The sequence below is a fragment of the Mesoplodon mirus genome (genome assembly GCF_964341445.2).
Source record: "Mesoplodon mirus genome assembly, chromosome: 10".
Lineage (NCBI taxonomy): Eukaryota > Metazoa > Chordata > Mammalia > Artiodactyla > Ziphiidae > Mesoplodon > Mesoplodon mirus.
Window position 1 is genome coordinate 92046196 of NC_138986.1, and position 26314 is coordinate 92072509.

Sequence of the window (26314 nt, forward strand, 5' to 3'; positions counted from 1 at the left end):
GTTCCCCGACCAGGGGTCAAACCTGCACCCCCTGCATTGAAAGGCAAAGCCTTAACCACTGGACTGCCAGGGAAGTCCCTACTTTCAATTTTAAATCTTCTCTAATTCAGATTGGTCTTCATCCAATTAGCATCAACTTTTCAAAGGAATAATGCTTTCAAGCTTTCATTTACTGCCCAAAATAAATTTTGAACTTGAATTGGGACATAGTAAATTTCTCAGTAGGATACTATATAATATTAGTAATGAACAAATTAATAATTAGTAAAGTATCTAAGATAATGAGTCATTTTATAATAATCAAGAAAAGTACTTTAATGTATTCAGTGGAGTCAACTTGGAAATAACCTGGGAAATAAGGGTAACCTACATACATTGTAACTATCTAGAAGATGTTATGAAGTCATCTTGAATGACTAAGATTTTTAGAGGTGGCAAAAACATCAGCTATTTTCTCCTTTCTGGTTGCTACCTCCATTGTCTATAACCTTATACTCAATTAAAAGGAATTCAGAAAAAAAAAAGGAATTCAATAACATTTTGCTTTATTTGATTTGCTGTTTTCATATATACAATTATTTATTTAAAGCTTGATTTTCAAATGTCAAAATATGCAAACTTTCTCATTCCTTATAAAGAAAACACTTACATAGAAATCTTTCATTTATTTATTTGGTTGGTTGGTTTTTTTGTTCTCTGAAAAGGCTTTAGTCTAATTCAGCTTGGGCTTGTAAAGGAACACAGAGCCCACAAAAGAATGAATCTGAGGATGATCACCTCTGCAGAAGAAAAGTTCTGAAATGCTAAATGTTTTTGTATGGGGGAAGAAACTAGTGGAGCTTCTAAATCATTACAAGTCTCTTCCATGTCTTTAATTCTGCCTGTTCTGACAAAAGCAGAACTTAATGCATCTTTATAGTTTTTCCATCACATAAAAAATCAAATTTTTATGATGTTTTAAAGTTATATGTTATTTCTGCCAAAACAAAATAATTAAATTCCTGTCTTCTCCCTACTTTATTTTCATATTTTTTAAAAAGAGAGCATTACAGTCCACTATCTCAGGGCAACAGCATCCATAACCACTAGATGGCAACCATCTACTAGGGACCTCAAAAGTCATCACGACCTTTCAGAAAATCTAAAGCATAGCTACAAAAATCTAAAAAGTTGGCATGTATTAAAGCAGTTTTGCTCCCTGAAGAATAAAACAATAATTTTTTAAAGCTCAATTTTCAGGTAAAGGAGAACACAAACGGGTCTTGTCATGCCTGTTTCTGAATCTTTGTGTCCTTTAGCATCTGCTCAGTTTCCAAGAAGAATGACAGGTAAGTGTGAATGCAAAAGACACACAGAGCGCACACACACACACACACACACACACACACACACACACACGGATGGTATTTTAACTGCTTGTCAATAAGGTTTTACTAAGTGTTTGCATTTATGTTAAAGTATCATATCTGATGAAAAAATAATGCAATTAAATAATGGGTGAATTAGTATTTATTTTCCAAAGTAAAAATTATAGTATTAAAAGTAGGCAAAACAGTTTGAGCAATAATTTTTAAAATACAAGTAGATGTAGATAGAAACTTGATAAAAAAAAAATTTTGTACAGTTATAAAATTTTCCAGAAAAAGAATGTTTTAAATTTAAACTACTAACTACAGTAAACTATTAAATTAATGTATTTAATTATCAGGCAGCATAATCCAATAGCAAAACAAAACAATCTTCCTCAAAAGTGTATAGATTCCCAATAAATTAAAGCAACATATCAACAAGAAGAAAATAACTAGTAAAAAAAAAAATTTAATATCATATCAATATTTTTTAAAGCATGGCTTTTCTAAAACACTACTTGGGAATACAGACCTCAAATGACTGTTCCAGTGTGAAGTTAATGGTACAAATACAAGGTGTCACATTCGAAGACAAACATTTATTGCAGGGACTGGAAGGATCTGTTCCGGTATAATCAATCTGCAAGAGAAAAATATAACTAAGCACACCTCCTTGGAGAAAGTGGATACACTCTGAAATAATTTGCTGTCAGAGGGAAAAATGAGTCTGATGGAGCAATAACAGCCCAGAAAAAAACTTTTTATAAGGTCGTCTGTTTATTTTGACAGTGTGAGGTGTACAAACTGGAAAGGGTCCTATGTCATCCTACTGGCTCATCTCTCCTTTTTATCAAAAGAAATACATTTATGCATAAAATCATAAATATAAAATTCAAACTGCATGATGTATAAAGATTTCAATAACTATAAAGTCTAAACAACTTTTCCATCATCTCAGCTTTCCATGGCACATTTTCAAGTTAAAAAAGCAAACACACAAACAAAAAACTACCAGGTTTCTCAAGGGCTACCATTTCTTTAAAACCTGGTGTTGGATAATTAAGAATCTGTCTTATCTTTCTCCTGGGTTCCTGGCAGGGAGCCTCTAAATCCCTTAAAATTCCCCTGGTGATAAGAGTGTATTTGTTTTTGATAAGCCCCTTGAGTCACCCTGGAGTTTATGCTAAGGAGATGGCTCAGGTGAGGGCTGGTCACCGGAAAGACTAGATGTGATTAGGGACTCTGGACCAGCCCGAACTCTGGAAGGAGGGAGAAGCCTGGAAATTTAGTTCAATCACGTGGCCAATGTTGAATCAATCATGCCTTCATCGTGGAATTCCAATAAAAACTCTGGCCACCACAGGTGAGCTCCCGGGTTGGTTAACCCATCAATGTGCCCTGATTCTACAGGGAGAGGGCACGAAGCTCTATATCCAAGACTCTCCCAGACCTCGCCAAATGTGTCTCTTCATTTAGCTGGTCGTAGTTTATATGATTTATGATAAAACTATAATTGTAAGTCTAGCACTTCCCTGAGTTCTGAGTCATTCCCGTAAATTATGGAACCTGAGAGAAGTTACAGTAACCTCCCATATTTATAGGCAGTTGGTCAGAAATGCAAGGGGCCTGGAGATCTCTGAACTTGCAACTGGCATCTGAAGTGAGGGCAGTCTGGGGGAGGGGGGCTTGGGAACTCCCGGATTTGTAGCTAGTTGGCCAGAAGTATGGGTGGCCTGGGGCCCTGACTCACAGCTGGTGTCCGAGTGGTACTGAAGCATATGGTTGGGGACTATGCCCTTACACTTGTGGAGTCTGACACTAACTCAGGTGGTCAGTGTCAGAACTGAATTGCAGTACACCAGCTGTTGTCAGAAGGCCTGACCTGATAGCTAAAATGAGAAAACTTTTTCCATTATACAAATTTTTTAAATAGATTTCATTTTTTAGAGTGGTTTGAGGTTCACAGCAAAACTGAGTGCAAGCTACAGAGTTCCCATAGACTCCCTGGACCTACACATACACAGTCTCCTTGATTATCAGTAGCCCTCACCAGAGTAATACATTTGCTACCAGTGATGACCCTACAATGACACATCATTATCACCCAAAGGCAGTGGTTTACCTTAAGATTCACTCTAGGTGTTGTACATTCCACGGGTTTTGACAAGGGTATGATGACATATATACACCACCACAGTAGCACACAGAATGGTTGCACTGCCTCAAAAGTCCTCTGTACTCTGTTTATTCATTCCTCCCTTATCGCTAAGCCCTGACAACCGTGGATCTTCTGCCTCTTCCAGAATGTCACATAACTGGCATCATAAAGTATGTAGCCTTTTCGGATTTACCTCTTTCACTTAGGAATATGCATTTAAGGTTCCTCACTGTCTTTTCATGGCTTGACAGCACATTTCTTTTTAGCATTAAAGATTATTCCATTTTCTTGGTCCACCACAGATTATTTATCCATTCACCTGCTGAAGGATATCTTGGTTGTTTCCAAGTTTTGGCAAGTACAAGTAAAACTGCTATAAACATCCACATGCAGGTTTTTCTGTGGACCTAAGTTTTCAGCCCATTTAGGTAAACAACAAGGAGTAGAAATGGTGGATTTCATGGTAAGAGTATGCTTAGTTTTGTAAGAGTCTGCCAAACTGTCTTCCAAAGTGACTGCACCACTTTGCATTCCCACTGGCAATGAATGAGTTCCTGTTGCTCCACAACCTCTCCAGCATGTGGTGGTGTTGACGTTTTGGGTTTTCACTAATAGGTGTGTAGTGGCATCTCACTGTTGTTTTAATTTGCAATTCCCTAATGATCATGTCAAGCATCTTTCACTTGTTTACTTGCCATCTGTGTACTATGGACTAAAGGTTTATGTCCCCCCAAAATTCATATGTTGAAGCCCTAATTCCCAATGTGATTAATTTGGAGGTGGGGACATTGGATTAGGGTTATTTATTTATCTTTTAAACTTTATTTATATTTTTGGCTGCGTTAGGTCTTTGTCATGGAGTGCGGGCTTTCTCTAGTTGCGGCGTGCAGGGGCTACTCTTCGTTGAGGTGCGCGGGCTACTCATTGCGGTGGCTTCTCTTGTTGCGGAGCACAGGTTCTAGGCATGCAGGCTTCAGTAGTTGCAGCATGTGGGTTCTAGAGCACACGGGCTTCAGCAGTTGCGATGCATGGGCTCAAGAGTTGCGGTGTGCAGGCTCTAGAGCATGAGGGCTTCAGTAGTTGTAGCGTGTGGGCCCAGTAGCTGTGGCTCGAGGGCTCCAGAGTGCAGGCTCAGTAGTTGTGGCGCACAGGCTCAGTTGCTCCGCGGCATGTGGGATCTTCCTGGACCAAGGATTGAACCTGTGTCCCCTGTATTGGCAGGTGGATTCTTAACCAGTGCGCCACCAGGGAAGTCCCTGGATTAGGTACAGATGAGGTCATGAAGGTAGGGCCTCCATGATACAACTAGTATCCTCCTAAGGTGAAGAAGAAAGACCAGAGCGTGCTCGCGCTCATGCGCTCTCTCTCCTCTCTCTCTCTCTCTCTCTCTCTCTCTCTCTCTCAGCTACGTGAGGACAAAGTGAGAAGGCAGCCATCTATCAATACAAGTCAGGAAAAGGGTCTTCACCCTTTTCAGGGTGAAGAATCTGAAGGAACTGAATCTGCAAGCACCCTGATCTAGACTTCCCAGCCTCTAAGACTGTGAGAAATAAATGTCTGTTTTTTAAGCCTTCTAGTCTATATTATTTTTTTTTATAGCAGCCCAAATTGACAGATTTTGGTACTGAAAAGTGGGGTGCTACTTTAACAAATACTCAAAAAGAAGTGGCTTTAGAACTGGGAAATGGTTAGAGGTTGGAGATTTGAGATGCATGCTAGAAATATAAACATTAAAGGAGATTCTGGTGACATCTCAGAGAGAAATGAGGTGAGTTAGAAAGAAGCTTCCTTCTCCTTAGAGAATTAATAAATAAATGTGATCAGAATATTGGTTGAAATATAGATGGTAAAAGGCCATCCTGGTGAGGTCTTACTCAGAAATGAGGAACATTATTGGACAATGGAAAAAAAGGTGATCCTTGTCGCAAAGTGGCACAGAATTTGGCTGAAGTGTGCTCTAGTGTTTTGTGGAATGTAGAACTTGTGAGGGATGAAACTGGATAGTTAGGTAGATTTCCAAGCACAGTGTTCAAAGAGTGTCTTGGTTCCACCTGACTGCTTAGAGTAAAATGGAAGAAGAGAGAAACAAATGGAATAAGGAATAATGTTAAGCAAAAAGGGACGAAAACTTATGATCTGGAAAATTCTCAAACCTATCCATACTATAAAAAATGAGAAAGCTTGTTCTGAAGAGAATACTAAGGTGTAGCTGAACAATCATTTGATAAAGAGATTAGCGTGGGTTTGAACCACGGACCTAATCAGCCATTCCAGCAGGAACACTGCCAGTGTGAACGGAAGGGGAAAGAGAAGGGACAAAAGGAAGGAAAGCTGAGGGTCTTGCTTAGATCCTACAGGACTGGCCCATACAGCCATTCGGCTACAGAACGTGCTATTGATTCTCCAAGATGAGAAGAATGATCCCAAAGGTGATTTCGAGACCATCAGGGCTACATCCTCGGTTCATACTGGGGGAGGAGTTCAACAGATCAGAGGGCAGCACTCCGGAGCCTCGGGGGGCAGGACTTCTACCCCAGTGGGTCCTGAAGGCAGAGTGTCAGACCAAAGAGTATTAGTCTCAAGCCTTAAGATCTGATGATATTTGTCTTGCTCGGTTTGGGAGACTTGCTTGGAACTCATCACCCCTTTATTTTCATTTTTTCCCCTTTCAAATTTGAGTGTCTATACTATGTCTGTCCCTCCATGGAATTTTGGGAGCACATCTGGTTCCACAGGTTCACAGCTGGAGAGAAATTTTGCCTCAGGATGAATCATACCTTGAGTCTCACCCATATCTGATTAAAATGATATTGAGAAGACAGTTTAGACTTTAGAGTCGATACTGGAACCAGTTGAGACTTTTGGGGCTGATGATGGAATGAAAGCATTTTGCATGTGAGGAGGACATGAATTTGAGGAGCACAGGGGCAGAATGTATGGACTGAATGTCTGTGTCTCCTCTCCCTCCAAATCTATGCTGAAGCCCTAATCCCCAGTATGATAGCATTTGGTGGTAGGCCTTTGGAAGGTAATTAGGTTTAGATGAGGTCAGGAGGGTGGGGCCCCCATGATGGGATTAGTATCCTTAATAAGAAGAGGAAAAGAAATCAGAGCTCCTTCTCTCTATGCCATGGTGAGGACACAGCAAGAAGGTGGCCATCTGCAAGCCAGAAAGAGGGTCCTCACCAAGAACTGAACCTATCAGCACCGTGATCTTGGACATCCCTGCCTCAAGGACTGTGAGAAATGAGTCCCCGTTGTTTAAGCCACCTAGTTTACATTTTGTTATAGCAACCTAAGCTGACTAAGATATTGTCAGGTGAGGTATCTGTTCAGGCCTTTTGCCCATTTTTAATAGGGTTTTCCATTTTCTTTTATTGACTATTAAGAGTTCTTTGTACATTTTGGTAACAGTCCTTTATCAGATATGCCTTTCAACAATTTTTTCTCCCAGACTATGACTTGTCTTATCACTCTCTTGATAAATAAGAATTTTATCATTAGCAACCCTAATTAATTGTCTTTAATAAAGTAAAAAAAAAAAGCCAACTAATCTTTATTTCTGAAGCTGAACATTTAAACTTTATATATGGATATTCAATTTCTTTTCATAATTTAAAAAAAGGTTAAAATATGTATATAGAAAGTAGAGCATCAAATTACAACATCTGCAGAACCCTCCTACATTGTTGGTGGCAATGTAAATTGGTACAATTTACAATTGTACCTATTCTTGCTATGGAGAACAGTATGGAGGATCTTTAAAAAACTAAAAATAGAACTACCACATTATCCAGCAATCCCACTCCTGGGCATATACCCAGAGAAAACCATAATTCGAAAAAATACATGCACCCCAGCGTTCACTGCAGCACTATATACAACAGCCAAGACATGGAAGCAACCTAAATGCCCATCGACAGAGGAATGGATAAAGAAGATGTGGTACATAGGGACTTCCCTGGTGGTCCAGTGGTAAAGAATCCACCTTACAATGCAAGGGACACGGGTTTGATCCCTGGTCAGGGAACTAAGATCCCACATGCAGCGGGACAACTAAGCCTGCGTGCCATAACTACTGAGCTCACACACCTCAACTAGAGCCCATGTGCCACAAAACTACAGAGCCCAAGCGCTCTGGAAACCATGCACCACTACAGAACCCACACACCCTGGAGACTGCACACCACAACTAGAGAGGAGAAAACCCACACGCCACAACTAGAGAGAAGGCCACGCACCTCAACAAAAGATCCCATATGCCTCAGTGAAAATCCCACGCACCACAACTAAGACCCAACACAGCCAAAAATAAATAAATAATAAATAAATAAATCTTAAAAAAAGAAAAGATTGTGGTATATATATACAATGGAGCATTACTCAGCCGTAAAAAAAGAACAAAAGAATGCCATTTGCAGCAACATGGATGGACCTAGAGATTATCAAACTAAGTAAGTCAGACAGAGAAAGACAAATATCATATGATATCACTCATATGTGGAATCTAATTTAAAAAATGATAAAAAATAAACTTATTTACGAAACAGAAACAGACTCACAGATTTCAAAAACAAACTTATGGGACTTCCCTGATGGCGCAGTGGTTAAGAATCTGCCTGTCAACTCAGGGGCCACGGGTTCGAGCCCTGGTCCGGGAAGATCCCACATGCTGCGGAGCAACTAAGCCCGTGCGCCACAACTACTGAGCCTGCGCTCTAGAGCCCACGAGCCACAACTACTGAAGCCAGCGCACCTAGAGCCCGTGCTCCGCAACAGGAGAAGCCACCGCAGTGAGAAGCACGCACACCACTACGAAGACACAACGCAGCCAAACAGAAATAAATAAATAAATTTATTTTAAAAAAAAAACAATAAAAAACAAACTTATGGTTACCAAAGGGGAAATGGGGCGGGGGGGATAAATTAGGAGCTTGGGATTAACATACACATACTACCATATATAAAATAGATAACCAACAAGGAGCTACTGGGTAGCACAGGGAACTCCACTCAATATTCTGTAATAACCTATATGGGTAAAGAATCTGAAAAATAATGAATATATGTATATGCATAACTGAATCACTTTGCTGTACACCTGAAACTAACAAAACATTGTTAATCAACCATACTCCAATAAAATTTTTTAAAAAACAATAAAAAAATTACATCTAATTGCTTTTCAAAAACCACAAAACTGCTTAATAAAACTTGGTTTTGTCAAATTCTGATATAACCTATTGAAATGTCCTCCATCAAAGCTTGCTTACTAATGAAACTTTGTTTAGAGAAAATTTTCATTCACTGCAAATACCTAAGAGAAGCTAGGCACGTAATTAAAACAAGCTAAAAAAACAGGTCTCCTAAATGAAGAGAGATAAAACATATATAATTTTTCACTAAACCTGTGGGGCCACAGCTTTCCACCCAGGGCTTATTCATGCACAATATCGCACTTAAAAGCCAACTTTTATGATTTTGACAAGATGAAAGAAAACATGAGAACATTTAGAAAAATCAACTATATTTAAAAATCTATGTTAAAATATATTAAATTTTTTTTGATTTTTTAAATTTAGTAATTTCTGCACATCTTCTCTCTCTTCTAAGTCAAATTTAAGGATCAAAAAAAAAAGTTGTCAGCTGGGTCTATTACCATATTGTTTGCCTTTGAACAGAAACCTCTTAAACCACTCTCTTTCAAATTATTTTCTAGGGCAAAGGAGGAAAGACAGATCATCAGTTGTGATTAAGCAAAGATATTCTTTACTTAACTGAACAAAAATAATACGACGGAATGTGAAATCTAATAAATTATACTACAGTATATTAAACCTGAACATTTTTTGAAACCACGAATTATTGCTGAATGTTAAATTATACTTCAAAGAATAGCTATAACATTCTCATCACAATCTTTTAATTATACTTTTTTTAAATATACAAAAAATTGCATGTCTTTTGATTCCAGGAAATTCTGAAAGTAAAAAAACTGTCATTAACATTTTAAGCCTTACTATGTGCAAGGCATGACATGAAGATACAAAAGTAATCATATCTTATACTTAGTCGGTACAGTTTACACAGCCCTTTCTATTCCACAATCTGATCCTCACCAAAATCCTATAGTATTATCCTCATTTTACGTAAAGAGAACATTCAGAAACTTGCCCAAGGATACACGAACAGCAGTAGCTGGAGCTACGCTAGAAGCAAGGATTTTTTACTCCAAGTCCAACGTTCCTTCTACTAAACTGCTTCTTCACCACCATAGTCAGTCCCCTTGGCCCTCCAGAAGACTATCAAAGATAGTGCACAGACACAAAGAAAAGGACTATAAACATTAAGTGCTAAACTGAATGGCAAAGAGGGCAGTTAAGTACTAGATGGACTAGCACTTTCTCACTGAGAAGAGAAGAGGATTTGAACTGAGCCATTAAAAGGAAAAAAAGGATGGAAAAAGGCGACATATGGAGAAGCACGAGGTAGAGAGCACAGGTACCTTTAAGGATGACGAGCATAAACACTTTGGATTTGTGGAGAGAGTTTTCATGTTGGAAGGAAACGAGACAACGCTAAAAGGTAAACTAGATCCGTAACTACATGCTTTGTTTTACTGGCCACTGTTTATTGAATGGATATACTAAGTGTCAGACATTATAAGCACTTAACACACACCATCTCATTAAAACTTAGTCCTGAAAAGTTAATTTTTATTTTCCTCATTTTAACCTAGGAAACTGACACTTCGGGAGGTTTAGTAATTTTCCCAAGATCACGCAGCAAGAATCTGAACCCAGCTCTGCCTTTCTCCAAAACCTCTGTTCTCTCCACCATCCTATGTCCTCTTGCACAATGAACATACCATCCTTTCTGATATACAAACTCAGAGCCTGCAGATTATAAGAATGAAGAAAAATCTGGGGGATAACTGTGACTTACTGTTGTTGTTAATTTGGGTGCCCAGCACCCAAACACACCTCCAAGCCCTGGAGAATTCTCCTGGTGGAGAGTTTCAGAGGCAGGCAGGGCTCCCACTTCCACTTCAGGAGCCAAGAGAATAAACGAGTCCTTCCTCTCCCTAACCCCAGGAGCCAGGACAAAAGCATACATACATCAATCCCGATTGAGACTAGAGAACTGAATCTCCATATAAATGGGAGAGGAGTGGGTGTGATGAGCTCAGCAGCGGCAGCAGAAGTCTAGCAGGGAACTCAACAGCAGCTGTGGCATCTGAGCCACTGTTTCTGCTTCCAAACTTCCCTTCCTTCCCTCCTGTCTCCAAACCTGGTCCTCTAGACCTCCCATCTATTTTGTGTGAGAGCTACCCAGTCTCCTACAATAAATCCCTTTCCCCTGTAAGCTACCCAGAGTGGGTTAATATTGCCGACAACAAAGCCTCTGAAAGCTAAATAATCCCGAGTGTTAAAAATGTCCTGCAGGAAATAAGGAAATGGGACTACCCTGGTGACGCAGTGGTTAAAATCCACCTGCCGATGCGGGAGACACGGGTTCGATCCCTGATCCAGGAAGATTCCACATGCCATGAAGCAACTGAACCCATGAGCCACAACTACTGAAGCCCGTGCGCCTAGAACCCATGCTCCGCAACAAGAGAAGCCACCGCAGTGAGAAGCCCGTGCACCTCAACGGAGAGCAAGCAGCCCCTGCTCACCGCAACTAGAGAAAGCTTGCATGCAGCAACGAAGACCCAACGCAGCCAAAAAAATTTTAATTAAAATTAATAAAAGGAAATAAGGAAATGGAGACAGGGAGGCTAACATAATCAAACACTTGTATTGATATAACAACAGATTTTTTAAAAAGTCTACGGTAACAAGACTTTGATTTCTTCCTGAACACCCTGTCAAGGAAAGAATCACTTATTAACTTAATATTTACTTGAATGTCTGTGTGTTCCAGGCAAGAGGGACTCAAGCCAATACCTAACCACGTGGCGCTCACTGTCTAATACAGAACACGGTCACTAGGATGGAATGGGTGTTTTGGTAAAAGAAGTACAGGTACCATGGAAACACATACCTAATCCAGTATCTAGCAAATTCCTCCACGAGGGCTGACAAGTGGATGTCATCTACAGGGAGATAGTACCAAGAGGGACGATCTCTAACCGAGGGCTCAGCGCAGGAACAAACCCAGGATACAGGAGTTTAGGACAAAGTTCTGAGTTAAAGATCTGGTCATCAATCAGGTGTTCTCCAGTTAAGGTACCTAAGTTTTCTACAGGGTCCATTTATAAAACAGTTGGCAACCAGTAATAAGGAAAATCTAGGTCTCAGAAACCGGGAAAGTGGAATTGGATTGCAGAGTCGAAGCTAAAGGGGTAGCTTTTGTGACGAGCCACTATAAGCTGGAGCAGTGTGGCTTTGCAGTCCAGGTGACAAATTGGGGACAGAGCTGTGGAAAAGGCCATCCCAGTACTGCTGTAGAATTCTGAGAAACGACCGTATCAGAAGCTTCTGGAGATAGCACCCTCCACCAACACTGCTGCCCACACGAGGTGCAGTAACCTCAGCAGCCACCAGGAAGCTCGTGCAGTTACCATCAGGCAAGGCAGAGGAGCGAGGGGACAGGAAGGTCAAGACGGTAACCTTGCCCTAGGGGCCTAGAGCAGATTCTTTAGTTTTGTAAGTCACGCTGACGCCACACGACAGCAGCCAACTTCCCTGCTTTGTTACTCGGAGATCTTCGGCAAAAAGAAAAGGCTGTAGAGGCTGAGCCATGGTCCACGCTCTTGCCTCAGAGGAAGTAATGCAAGTTACACTGCTTCCTACTCAAAGCTCAAACGTGAGGGACAGCACTGAATCTTCCACAGAGATTACTATGTCTGTAGACAAGGTAATTTGTATAACCCAGGCCCGAGTAGGAAAGAAGGTGGGCATTGATTGACTGAGAGAGTGAGAGGAAAAGTAAAAGAGGCACAAAAAGGCAGCAGGATGTTGTGGAGTACCGAACGTTTTAAAAAGTATTTAAAATGCTTCTTTTTTATTAAATTGGTAATACATCTATAAGAAAAATTCCCTTCAAAAATGCTCATCAGGGCTTCCCTGGTGGCACACTGGTTGAGTGTCCGCCTGCCGATGCAGGGGACACAGGTTCAAGCCCTGGTCCAGGAAGATCCCACGTGCCGCTGAGTGGCTGGGCCCGTGAGCCATGGCCGCTGAGCCTGCGCTTCCGGAGCCTGTGCTCCGCAACGGGAGGGGCCACAGTAGTGAGAGGCCCGCAAACCGCCAAAAAAAATGCTCATCAGGGCTTCCCTGGTGGCGCAGTAGTTGAGAATCTGCCCGCCAATGCAGGGGACACGGGTTCGAGCCCTGGTCTGGGAAGATCCCACAGGCCGCGGAGCAACTGGGACCGTGAGCCACAGCTACTGAGCCTGCATGTCTGGAGCCTTTGCTCCGCAACAAGAGAGGCCGCGACAGTGAGGGGCCTGCGCACCGCGATGAAGTGTGGCCCCCGGTTGCCGCAACTGGAGAAAGCCCTCGCGCAGAAACGAAGACCCAACACAGCCAAAAATAATTAAATAAATTAAAAAAAAAAAAAAAGCTCATCAGATAAAGGGGGTGGAGGAAAGAAATAAACATACACATTAGACAGGAAATGTGGCCCCCATCCCAGCTCTACAAGGGTCAAGCCATTAGCCATCACAGCTGCCCACCAACGGTGCACCCTGAGAGAAGATTCAGGATGGAAAAAAAACAGGAAGCATTCTGTGTTTTAGATACTGGCCCGAGATAGTTACGATACACATGTAAGGTATAATTTCAGTGAGCCCAGACTCTTGCATCTTCCCATACGCAGAAAAGCACTAAAATCATTAACTTTGGATGCCTGTTCTTTGTGATTAGTCCAGGAAAGACTCCTGCACATCCTGACTCCTCCCTTACCTCTTCGGAGCAGTTTCTCAGAGCTGAGAGGCTGTGTCCTGGACTGTAGTCCTCAGTAAGATCCCCAAACAAAACTTAACTCCCAGCTTTTAGGTTATGGGTTTTTCTTCAGTTGACACATACTTAAATTATTTAGAGCCTGTTAAAAGTTAAGAGTTGAACTTTTTTTAAATTCAGTCACTCTTTTATTTTTGAAGATCAGCTTTTAAAAAATCAAAAGCTTAGTTCTAAACTGATAGCTATAGAACATGCTCAATCCTTTATATCCTAATAAAATTCTATGGGTCACATGAAATCTGCTGCATGTTTCTGTAGGTTAAAGAATCTGAGTGGGAGCCACAGAAAAGATGTTTACTTCGAATTCAATCAGTAAGTCTCATGCTCACAGGTGGAAATGATAAATGAATGAATTAGGTGATATACAAAGGTAAACTATCTTTGAAGAAAGAATAGCAATAGGAAAACTAGCTATTATTTCCCAACTGTCTACTCCATACCAGAACTATTTTAATGTTTTACAGAGAGATTGAGATTCAGGGGTTAAATGACTGCCCAAAGCCAATCAGCTAGTATGTGACTATTAGTAGTTTCCTAGGGCTGGTGAAAGAAAATACCACAAACTGGGTGTCTTAGAACAAGAGAAATTTCCTCGCTCACAGTTCTGGAGGCTAGAAGTCTGAATTCAAGGTGTCAGCAGGGCTATTCTCCCTCTGAGACTCTGGGGAGAAACCGTCCTTGCCTCCTGCTAGCTTCTGGCAGCGGCAGGCATTCCTTGGTTTGCAGCTGCATCACACCACCTCCGTCTCTGCTGTTACACAGTCCTCCCCATGTCCCCGTCTTCACATCGTCTTCCCTCTGTGCCTGTCTCTTCTTACAGGGACACCAGTCACACTGGATAGGAGCCCACCCGAAGAACCTCATCTTGATTACATTTGCAATGCCTCGATTTCCAAATAGAGTCACATCCACAAGTGCTAGGAGTTAAGATTTCAGCACATCCTTCGCTGGGACACAGTTCAACCCACGACAGTGATATAATCGTATCTGTCTCGCTCCGAAGCTGCTGCTCTTTCCATAGACTGAGCTGCTTTCTCTCGTTAATCCTGAACAACAGGTGCCACACGATAATTTAGAAATATGGAAGTCAATTTAAAAGACATTATATTTTAAAAATAAAATTGGCACCGTTCATGAATATGCTGATGTTTTAAACAGTACTACCAAATCTTCAGAGTTTTCACCTAAAATACAGATCAAAAACAACTTTGTTATGATAGGTAGATGTCATTCTAGCACCATCTTAACTTTTTGAATCTGAAATAGAAGTTTATAATATAAATTTACATACACCAAGTTTTTGTATCTGGCATTTAATGCATTTCTACAAATGAAGAAGTAAATTCCAACCTGAAGTTGTAGTTTACCCCTTAAAACTCTTACAAAAGTATCAAGTTATAGAAACTGCCTAGGACAGAACTGATGAAAAGGGCTTTGCTAATTATGCTCCGATCTATGTACTAGGGCAGATCAAAGGAACAGATGCGCAGTTAATATGAGTAAAGCAGGGCTTTTATTGTAAGGAAATGCATGGTCTTCTCCATAAAACGCTGTTTTTGTATAGTCAGGTAACTGATGTTCCAACACGAGTGGCTGTTATCTCTGTCTCCAGTGCTACTCTCTGACGATAACCTCATGCTAACCTCGTACCATATTTCATACATTATACTCTACTCTCTAAACCATCACTGGTCTCATTTTCACCCCCCCCAGTCCCATTTTCATATCCCTAGATGTATTCATTTGGTTAAATTTCTTCCTTCCCACTTGAAACTCTTACCATCTCTCTCTATTTCAAATCCACAGTGATCTTTCCAAAACTAAGTCAGACACATGTGATTTGTTATTTGGGGCAGGGGGCGAGGGGGGTGCATTACGCTTCACTAAAAACTTTACTTAAAAAAAATCAACAGTGATGATCCACTGAACCCCATAATCTCACACCCAACTGTGGTCTTTTGATGCCTATAAATGGTACCACCATTGTCCCAAGCATCCAAGCCCAAAATCTTGGCATCCCCTTGGGAATTAGCACCCAAGTTGGTCAATTCTTCCTTGAATTTGACTCACTTCTTCCAGTACAAATCAAGCTTTGAGACTTCATCCCAGTTTTTTAAAAGGGAAAAGAAAAAGTACATTCTATCGTTTTAAAAATCAAGGAAAAAAAATTAATTTCTAAAAACTTTTTCAAAGTTAAATATAATTGTATATAATGTGAGACCTGACAGCTTAGAACAATAGCCAACTTACTCAGCATAGTGATGCACAACGTTATTAAATGTCACATAATCATTCTTACATTTTAATTAATTTAGAAATTAAACTACAAATCCATGTAATTGGAGGTTGGTCTATGGTTTCCAGCTTTTCAGAACTAATAAGTATACAACAGTACCTCCTTCTAAAATAAGCATCAAAAAATTCTGCCATTTTTAAAATCATCATCCCTCTTCTGCTTGCAGCATTTGCCAAAAAACTTGTCTGCTAATTTTTTACTGTTCTGAATTACTGTTCAATAAGCAAATCTGTTTGCCTTCAGATATGGATGGATATCATAGTTATACATGTTTGATCTTGCAGTATTATATATATCATTTTCCTTGAAAATGGAAAGGGGAGAAATCAGGGAAGACTTTCCATAGTGTTGACAGGAACGAAATTTGAAAACCATGGTAGGACAAGAAAAGGAAGGACATTTCAGGTAGATCTAGCAGCATGCCACATCCCATAAACTACAGCAGTTTGCTATGGTTAGAGCAAAGGGCAGGGGAGTGGTAGGAGATGAGGCCAGAGAAACAGAAAGTAGCCTATCATGAAGAAAGTTACATTCCACATTAAGGGTTTTGAACATTATCCTGAATGCTACAGGGAGACATACAAGAAATTTTAAGCAAGAGAACGAAAGATTCAGATTAGGCTGTTTAAAAGATCACTCTGGCAGTAACATGCAGAAAGACTAAAGAAAATGCCAGACTAGAACGAAAAAAGAAAAAAAAAGAATGCTACTGCAATAATCCAGATGAGAAATGTTAAGAATATAAACTAAGAAAAAGGCAGTGGTAATGGGAAAAAAGATTTTAAAAATATAGAGAAAGTAAAACCTAGAGAACTTAACGCCTAGAGGGGATGATAAGTGTAGGTAGACTTCCAGAGTTTCTGGCTTGGAAACCCATGTGGACAGTGACACCGTTCACGGCAGGACTGCTCCTTTCATGCAGTAAACTCAAAAGCCAGCCCTCAGTCCTCCGCTTACGTGGACTATCAGCGCTGGGCATGGTTGCTCACACACTCTACCCTGACATGGGCTTCCAGAACGACACACTGCCCTTGGGTTCCACCTGCCTCGCTGGCTGCTCCTTTCCAGTCTCCTGCGCTAGCTCCTCCTCATCTCCCGAACTTCTATAAACACTGGAGTGACTCGGGGCTTTCTTTGGATGTTCTCACTTGTTTTGACCTATAATCACTCTTTTGACTTCATTCCATCTTATGTCTTTGTATATCATCTACGCTGATGAATCCCCAATGCTTAAACCCAGTCTCAACCTTCCCCCTAAACTCTAGCCTCATATATTCAATTGTCTACTCATTATTTCCGACTTGGATGTTTAAAAGGCATCTCATTGTAACAAGTTAAAAACAGAACTCTTTACTCAGATTCTCACACCCCAACCCCCTACTATCACTCGAAAACTTTTTCTACAGTCTTCCCCATCTTGATAAATTGAAGCCGAGTTTCCCTAAAACCGTGTTCCCTTACTGAGTTTATGATTAATCTCTCTCTCCAAAGCTTTATTCCCTTTGTTGTCCCCTCTGACCTCAATTCTGTGCCAACTGAACACTAACCATCCAGAGTCAGATGACTAAGATTGCTGTTGTCGATAACATCCTTCATGTACTAAAATTTTTGTTGTAGATACCATCATTAACACACAAACTCAGGCTGTGTCTCCAGGGCAAGATGAGCCTACAGACCCCCGAGCCATGGACCACCTGGCCAGAGAACTGTAAACCAAAGATATCCTGATTCCCAAAACCATTCTGCCCCTTTAAAACATCCCTAACTCAGAGACCGAGTTGGAGTGGATCTGAGGCTTGTCTCCCATGCCCTTGCGTGGCGCCCTGCAAATAAACCCCTACACTTTGCTGCAAATGCTTGCTGTCAGAGTTTGTCTTTCTGCAACCAGGCACACAAGCCCTTGCTTGGTTACAAAATTACAATTCCATCCTTCCAATGCAGGCCAAAATATCTTAGTTATCTTTGATTCTACAATTTCTCTCACACCCGACACATCCACTACATGAGAAAATTCTATTAGCTCTACTTTCATAACACATCCTAGATCTAACTGCTCTTCACTGCAGGCGTTCTACAGTGGACACCATCATCTCATTGAAACAGGAGGGAAGGGGGTAGGGCACAACCTTTAAAAGAATGACACAGCCCAAGGACACAACATAAACTTATTTAGAACCAAACAGATCCAAGATGGCGGACAAGTCGACTTCCACTAGACCTTGAGCCTCAGTATACACTCACTGTTACACATCAGCAAGCTAAATGACACACCCACAGGCGCCAGGACAGTTCCAAGGCCGACCATAAAAGTCCAAAAGTGGGCAGTGGCCCAATTCCTAGAAATTCCCACTCCCTCCCCAAAATAGCTGGAATATTCCTCTGACTCATTAGCCTATGAAATAAATTACCCACCCCTATAAAAACTGACCACCCCATACCCTGGTGCTGCTCTCGCCTTCTGAGATGGCCCACACTCTGTCTGTGGGGTGTGCTTCCCCCAAGCCCGCTCCCAAGTCCTGAGACCGGGTGTGTGACCTCAGTTAAAAGACCCCATGGGTTTTGGCTGCGTCCGAGTTCCGACGCGTGGGTTCAGGTCCCAGTCTAAGTTAGACAGTTTCATCATTATCAAATACCCAGTCTATCCACAACATGGCACCAGCTTATTTACCCTTACTCCACTTTCTCTAGACACCTTTTGATTTCCTGCCACTACAGTTTTGTTCATATAAATCTCCTTTCTTGGAATGCATCCAACCTCCTCTTTAGAAGTGCTGTTTATCCTTCAAGTTCCAGCTCAAAGCCCACTTCCACCACAAAGTCTTCCATAGTTATTAGAGACAGATGTAATATTGTCTTCTTTTGGACCACTAAGGCATATTCTTTCTGTCTGTGCCGCTCATCTAGCAATGCTTGGTTTTCCTTTAATATGTATGTTTCATCTCCCCCCAAAAGATTCCAGGTTCAGGTACCTTAAGAAGGGTTCTCTGTTTGAGGGGGAAGGAAAAAAAAACGAGGCCCTGTCCACAAACTTTTTTCTGTCGCCCACTATGGACAGAGCAGCACTTTACATACAGAAAATGCTCAATGTTGATTAAAACTCTTGATAAATTTAACTCAGTCTGTGAGTTTTTACCATCAAAAGACCACTATATCCTTCATGAGCTAAAATTCAAGGGCAGCCTGGCCTAATGTCCAGATTGTAATAAAATCCACTTGGGTATAAAAACAAAGTTTGTGGACGTGGGAGTGCAGATATCTCTTCAAGATACTGATTTGATTTCCTTTAAATATATACCTAGTGGACGTGCTAGATCTTATGGCAGTTCTATACTTTAATTTTTTGAGCAACCTCCATACTCTTGTCCATAATGGCTGTACGAATTTACATCGCACAAGAGTCCCCTGTTTTCTACACCCTCACCAACACTTGTTATCGCTTGTCTTTTTAATAAGAGAGTAACTATGGGAAGTGATGGACATGTTAATTAGCTTTATTATGGTGATTATTTTACAGTATATACATATATCAAAGCCATCACAATGAACACTGTAAGTAAATACAATTTTTGTCAATTGTAACCTTAATAAAGGTAGGGAAAAAAAGCTTATACTAGGGCTTCCCTGGTGGCGCAGTGGTTGAGAATCCGCCTGCCAAAGTAGGGGACACGGGTTCGAGCCCTGGTCCGGGAGGATCCCACGTGCCGCGGAGCGGCTAAGCCCGTGCGCCACGATTGCTGGGCCTGCACTCTGGAGCCCGTGCGCCTAGAGCCTGAGCTGCACAACCAAGAGTAGCCCCCGCTTGACGCAACTGGGGAAGGCCGTGCGCAGCGAAGAAGACCCAGTGCAGCCAAAAGTAAATAATAAATAAATTAAAAAAAAAAAAAAAAGCTTATACTAAAGATAATAGTTCATAACTTATCCTAGAAAGAAAGAGGCTACCAGGTGGGAGAGGAACTACAGTTCCCTTATTTTTAAAAATTAATGCCTGTTAAATGTCAAAAGCATACAAGGCACAGTGCAGAATACAATGATAAACTGGAGACCTGCCAATAGCTTAAATTCAAAACACAAAGAGCCAGAGGCAAAACAGAACAACAGATGGAGACGACTGGATTAGTTTAAGAGTTATCATATTTCTCAACTTTGCTCTGCTACCATTGTGATTGCTCTCCTAAATCGAACTGGCAATTCTTCTTAGTAATTCTAAAAATAAATCCCATTCTTAAGAAACTGACTGAATTTAATGCGGTGGGAAAGGAGGAATCTGAAGGACATGCCATGTTTACCCTGCATAAGAACTGGAGAACTTCCATTTTTGAATGTAAATCTGTCTTAAAGGAAATCAATATAATACCTAAACAGGTCACTCAACAAAATGCTGAGTAATAAGGTAAATCATTTTAAGTATTAATTAGATTAAATTTAAAACGGCATTCTTAAGTACCCCTTTGAACTGATTCCACACTAAGGAATTTATCTTTAAAAGATAAAAATTAAAAAATAAAAGATAAAAATAAAAAAGAATTATTTGTCCTTTCTAGAGGCTCTAATGAAGACAAAAGGTAATTAAGGTAAAAATCTCAAAAACAATTTTCTTTAGTTCCTTCAACTTTATCTGACTGTGACAAAGAAATGAAGAATGATATTACCTGTGCCAAGGTTAATGGTAAATTCAGCTAAGATATTCTACATCTATTTGTACAAAGAAGGCAGAACACAAGCAATTATCAGTAATCACTACACTTACCTTGAAAAGATTATTGAGGATCAGAATGTATAAGTTAAACACTGCTATTTTTGTAACAACGCTAAATTTACCAGTATGTTTCTTTAAAACTCTAAGTCAGGGCTTCCCTGGTGGCTCAGTGGTTGAGAGTCCGCCTGCCGATGCAGGGGACACGGGTTCGTGCCCGGTCCGGGAAGATCCCACATGCCACGAAGCAGCTGGGCTGCTGAGCCTGCGCGTCCGGAGCCTGTGCTCCGCAACGGGAGAGGCCACAGCAGTGAGAGGCCCGAAAAACTCTAAGTCAAGGGTAGGAAAGTCTTTTCTGTAAGGAGGCAGAAAGTAAATATTTTAGGCTTTGCAAACCAAGAGGATATTTGTAGGTTCTTACATAACAGAGAGAAAACAAATTTGCACAAACTTTTATTGATGAAATTCAACATATAATAACAATTGTGTACAATTTTCTGGTAACACAGATCTACTGGTAAGAATAAAATTCTTTTGGGGGGGTAACATTTCGCATTATCGGAGTTCAAAGTTAGTGTTCCCTGTCATCAGACTCAGTTGCAAATGTTCATCTGTAAAACCATTCTCAGTTCCTGGCTTCACGAAAATGGTCTGGCTAGCCATATTTACTTGGTCGTGCCTTGCCCTAAGTACTAAAGTTACATGAGAAGCAAATAATAACACTAACGCCACAAACCTCTTAATTTCCAAGAGTCAACTTCTAAGTCAACTTCTAAGCAACTGCAATCCATTTGACTATTAAAATCTTTACACTTGTCTAATTTTTAGTGCCTAATCCACTAAAATTTGACGAAAATGTATGTTGAACACTTTGGCAATATTAATTTGAAGTAAATGTTTAGTTTTAAGTTTATACTGACTATCACCCAGAATAACGTCCTCACCTGATCCTAACCATTAATTTACAGCTCTATAGGACTTCCTATATAGGTGGCACAGTGGTTAAGAATCCACCTGCCAATGCAGGGGACACAGGTTCGAGGCCTGGTCCGGGAAGATCCCACATGCCGCAGAGCAACTAAGCCCATGCGCTACAACTACTGAGCCTACACTCTAGAGCCCGCGAGCCACAACTACTGAGCCCACGTGCCACAACTACTGAGCCCGCGTGCCTAGAGCCCGTGCTCCGCAACAAGGGAAGCCCCCGCAAGGAGCAGCCCGCATGCCGCAACAGAGTAGCCCCTGCTCGCTGCAACTAGAGAAAGCCCGCACGCAGCAACGAAGACCCAACGCAGCCAAAAATAAGTTAATTAATTAAAAAAAAAATTTACAACTATATAACTTCACACTGATAAATTTGTGAAATTGCAAAAATTAAGAATACCTCCTACCTGTTTCAAGTTAGCCCCATTCAATTAATATCTCTGCCTCACCAACAAGGGCCCTCAACTAGAAAAACACTACCTTTATGGTAGAAAGATGTGCCTGACTCCTGCAATTGCCAAATTACAGAAAATATTCATTCCTTGCTGCTAATAAATGAAGATATTAAGTCTTAGTCTTAACGAGATATTAAATATTTAAAATATTTTCTTATGAATGATAAAATTAACTTTAGTTTTCTAATAACTTTATTAGATTATGGAAAATCTAAAAACCAACTAAACAAGATATATACACCTAATGGGGGGAGGAGATATCCTTCCAAATATAAGCATTAAAAATTTTAAATACCTTTTTTACTCCCTTTTTAGGAGAGTCCAACATGTTTTACAAGAGTAGTAATTTTTTAGTATAAAATTTCTGGGAAAAGGATGAAGACCCTCTGATTTTTATACCTAAAAAGTCTGGACTTCTGATCTTAGCACTTTAAGCTATATTACAAAAGCATTCTGGGGGCTTCCCTGGTGGCGCAGTGGGTGGGAATCTGCCTGCCACTGCAGGGGACGTGGGTTTGATCCCTGGCCCGGGAAGATTCCCACATGCCGCGGAGTAACTAAGCCCGTGCGCCACAACTACTGAGCCTGCGCTCTAGAGCCTGTGCTCTGCAACAAGAGAAGCCACGACAATGAGAAGCCCGCGCACCACTCGCTGCAACTAGAGAAAGCCCGCACACAGAACAAAGACCCAACACAGCCAAAAATAAAAACAAATAAATAAATTAATTTTTTTAAAAAAGCATTCTGATTGGACAAGTCTCCTTTGGCCTAGTAATTTGATGTATTGATAATACAGCAATACAAGTTCTTAAAATTTTCAATAATGAGGCAATAGGCTAAAGAGCTGTGAGCAACTTATAGTATGGAAGTGAACGTTGCCAAGAACTTCTCATTACACATTTACTTTTAATAACCCTCAACATATTTTATTACTAAACTAGTGGCTGACAAAGGGTGGACAGCAGTCGGAAACACGCATGTGTGTTTTGGGAAAGCTCCCTAGGTTTTTCTAATAACTCCAGACCCAATTCTGAACGAATTCTCCACATAATCAACAAATTTTTAAAAATGTATTCTATTTGCATAACTGTATGGTACAAAATTCCTAATCATTCCTAATTTTCATTTCCTCTGGTTCCAAAGGTGATACAATTTGAATATGCAGCATTTTTCTTTAAATCACATTAAAGAAGTCACAGAATATTAGAGTTGAACAGCCTCTTAGAGACCACCTAGTCTGAATCTTTTGGCTCTTCAAGTAAAATGAAAATCGAGACTCAAAAATATGCCTGAGATCACAAACTAGGGAGTAAAGTTGGGACTTCAACTCTAATGCCTTGACTCTTAACTTTAGTGCCCTTCTAACTAGATCAAGCTGCAGAAGACTCTTCAGGCAACTTGAAATCAGAATTCTATACATGAGAACTATTTAAGAAATTTCCTACTCAGTGCTCTGTGGTGACCTAAATGGGAAGGAAATCCAAAAAAGAGGGGATATATGTATACATATAGCTGATTCACTTTGCTGTACAGCAGAAACTAATACAACATTGTAAAGCAACTATACTCCAATAAAAATTAATTTAAAAAAAATTTTTTTAAGAAATTTCCATTTCACCAACTACTTGGTGTGAAGAACTGTATTTTATTTCAGAATCCGAAAGTGTTAAAGAAAGTAAACATTTATCTTCATAGTATAGTAAATATCTATAGAAGGTGAGTTCTGATAATTTAGTAAATACTCATCATATAAAATTCCAAACTATTGCTACTTTCATCTTAATATCCTAAGAAGTTTCAAGGGCTTCCCTGACAGTCCAGTGGTTAAGACTTTACCTTCTTATGCAGGGGGTGCGGGTTCAATACCTGGTGGGAGAGTTAAGATCCCACATGCCTTGTGGCCAAAAAACCAAAACAGAAAACAGAAGCAATATAGTAACAAACTCAATGGAGACTTTAAAAATGGTCCACATCAGAAAAATCTTAAAAAAAAAAAAACCCTAAGAAGTTTAAATAAGATGATGAAATTTCTAATGTTAAATTTTCTTCTACTTAATTACTAACATTGCAGTAAGGGTCCTAGTGTAGTGTGAAAGCTTAGGACTGAAAATCAAGACATCTGGGTTTGGTTTCTGTCTCAATTTTACAATACTCTTCTAGCTTACTAGCAAATACCAACCCCTCTGACTCCATTTCTCATCTCCTGATTCGGGGTCAGCACAATAATAATAACTATTGTACAAACTTAGTGGCAGGAATATTATCTATATTGTTTCTAATTCTCACATTTCACAAGATAGGCATTATTTACCGATTTTACAGGTGAGGAAACTGAGGCTCAGGGAGATTATGTTTTCCAATAAGCTGAGCTAGTTAGTGGTTGAGCTGGAATTTAAACCCAGCTCTGCCTGACTCCTGCCTAGAGCCCATGGTCCTTGTATTACACCACTTTGCTCACATCCTGATACGTGTGGTCCTCGTAGAGTTGGGAGACAAGAAGTACTACATTTGAAGACCTACTAGGAGATAAAAATGATAAAACCAAACTTTATGCTGAAAAAAAAATACTGTGTTACTTTCTTTAGTTATTAAACTGAAAATGAGTTTTTAGAAAAAGATTTAAAAACTAGGCTATAGATATTGTACAATTCTTATTACTATTATAACACAGAAAGGAGCACTGTACAATTAAAAAATATAACGATTTTGCTTTTACAGGTAACACTGTGAATTAAACTGGAAAGTATGCCTATTCCTGTAGTTGAAATAAAATTGCTTTGAAAGCACTATTAAAAAGCATGCAGGGCTTCCCTGGTGGCGCAGTGGTTGAGAGTCCGCCTGCCGATGCAGGGGACACGGGTTCTTGCCCCGGTCCGGGAGAATCCCACATGCTGCGGAGCGGCTAGGCCCGTGAGCCATGGCCTCTGAGCCTGCGCATCCGGCGCCTGTGCTCCGCAACGGGAGAGGCCACAACAGTGAGAGGCCCGCGTAACGCAAAAAAAAAAAAAGCATGCATAATTTTTAAGTATTTAATAAAATTAGAGGGGAAAAAAATGACACAATCTGATAGAACAGAAGCAATCAAGAGAACTTTGTACCAGCCCCTTCCCTTTCGAACAGATAAAAATATTTCTCAGATATTCAAGAAAAGTGGATGAGCAGATGTTTAATACCGGACATCTACACAAAATATTTACATCCTGTATCAACCTATGTTCACCACTGCAGATGGATGAAGATACTATGATTGTTTCTCTGACAAAAGTCAAGATGCTTCCCCAAGTTTCTCTAACACGTCTTATAAAAGTAAAATGTTCAGCAGACAATTCACAAATTATTCTCTGTGTTACGGTCGTTGACTTTTTTTTTTTTTTAAGTTTGGGGGGAAGAAAAACTAGGGCGAATGTAGGGCATGGTTATTAATCAATGTAGCCTAAAGGCAAAACCGGAATTGAAGTTTCAGGTTACCTTTTACCTCATGCCCTATAACTAAAAGCATCTATTAACTCAGAAGGTACTGTACACACCTCGGTCACACGTCCTAATATGTGATCTGGTAACATGACAGCTTCTTGACATAAAAATCATCAATGCCTCTATGACTCTGGGTCTTTTCCCCAACAATGGCCAAGGTGTTAATCTCCGTGTCCCGGGATAATCCCCACACAGGTAACGACACTCTGGACGTGTCAACTCTCCTGGCGTTTTATCTCCACATAACTTCTTTCCACTTCTCTTTTTCTTTGCTTCTTTTTTCCACCGCCGTTGGAGGTTAAAACCACACACACCGCCCAGGAAAGGGGCGCTCTTCCCCCGACCCACACTCTGCATTAAACATTCATTCCCTCTCTAACCCGGTAAACAGCGAGAGGAAGCGCGGGCAAAACTGCAAATTCAGAAAACCCGTAGGAAGAGAAAGAGGAAACTGAGGAAGAAAGAAGGTGGGGGAGGGCGGGGCCCGCCTGTCAAGCCCCGGGACCCGAGGAAGGAGTGGGGCCGGCGAGGGGACCCCGCTTCCCGGCGGCGCCAACTCCCACCGCCGCTGCCTCCCGTCCGCTCACCTCGATCTCGCGGATGTTGTTGGAGGTGACGAAGATGCCGATGCCAATGGGGATGAAGATGAGGCCGATGATGAAGAAGGTGGGGAGAACCGTGCCGGCGGTAAGAATGGGCTGCCAAGCCGGCAGCCGTTGCTGTTTGAAGGCCGTGTTATCCGGTCTCCGGTTCTTAGCGGTGCCCCCGGGAGCACACGGGGGCCCACCATCCACTTCATCCTTCGCGTTATAGTTCATCGCCATCGACCCCCAGGGCGCGGCTCCGCGACGCGCAGGTGGACCGCCCAGCTGACCCGCCTTCTGACCCTGACAGAAGACGCGCAGGCGCAGGCGCCGCTGCCGCCGCCGCTGCCGCC

General features: G+C 41.0%; 1 protein-coding gene across 1 annotated transcript in view; it reads right to left on the minus strand.

Annotated features, from left to right (window-relative positions):
* The window catches only part of TMEM30A (transmembrane protein 30A), a 45147-nt gene extending 18833 nt beyond the window's left edge, over positions 1-26314 (minus strand). Inside the window, exons 1-2 of the mRNA XM_082633353.1 lie at positions 25965-26314; positions 1882-1989 (exon numbers count right to left, since the gene is read on the minus strand). Coding sequence (XP_082489479.1) covers positions 1882-1989; positions 25965-26201 — 345 coding nt within the window. The 5' untranslated portion in view covers positions 26202-26314. The remainder of the gene's footprint in view (positions 1-1881; positions 1990-25964) is intronic.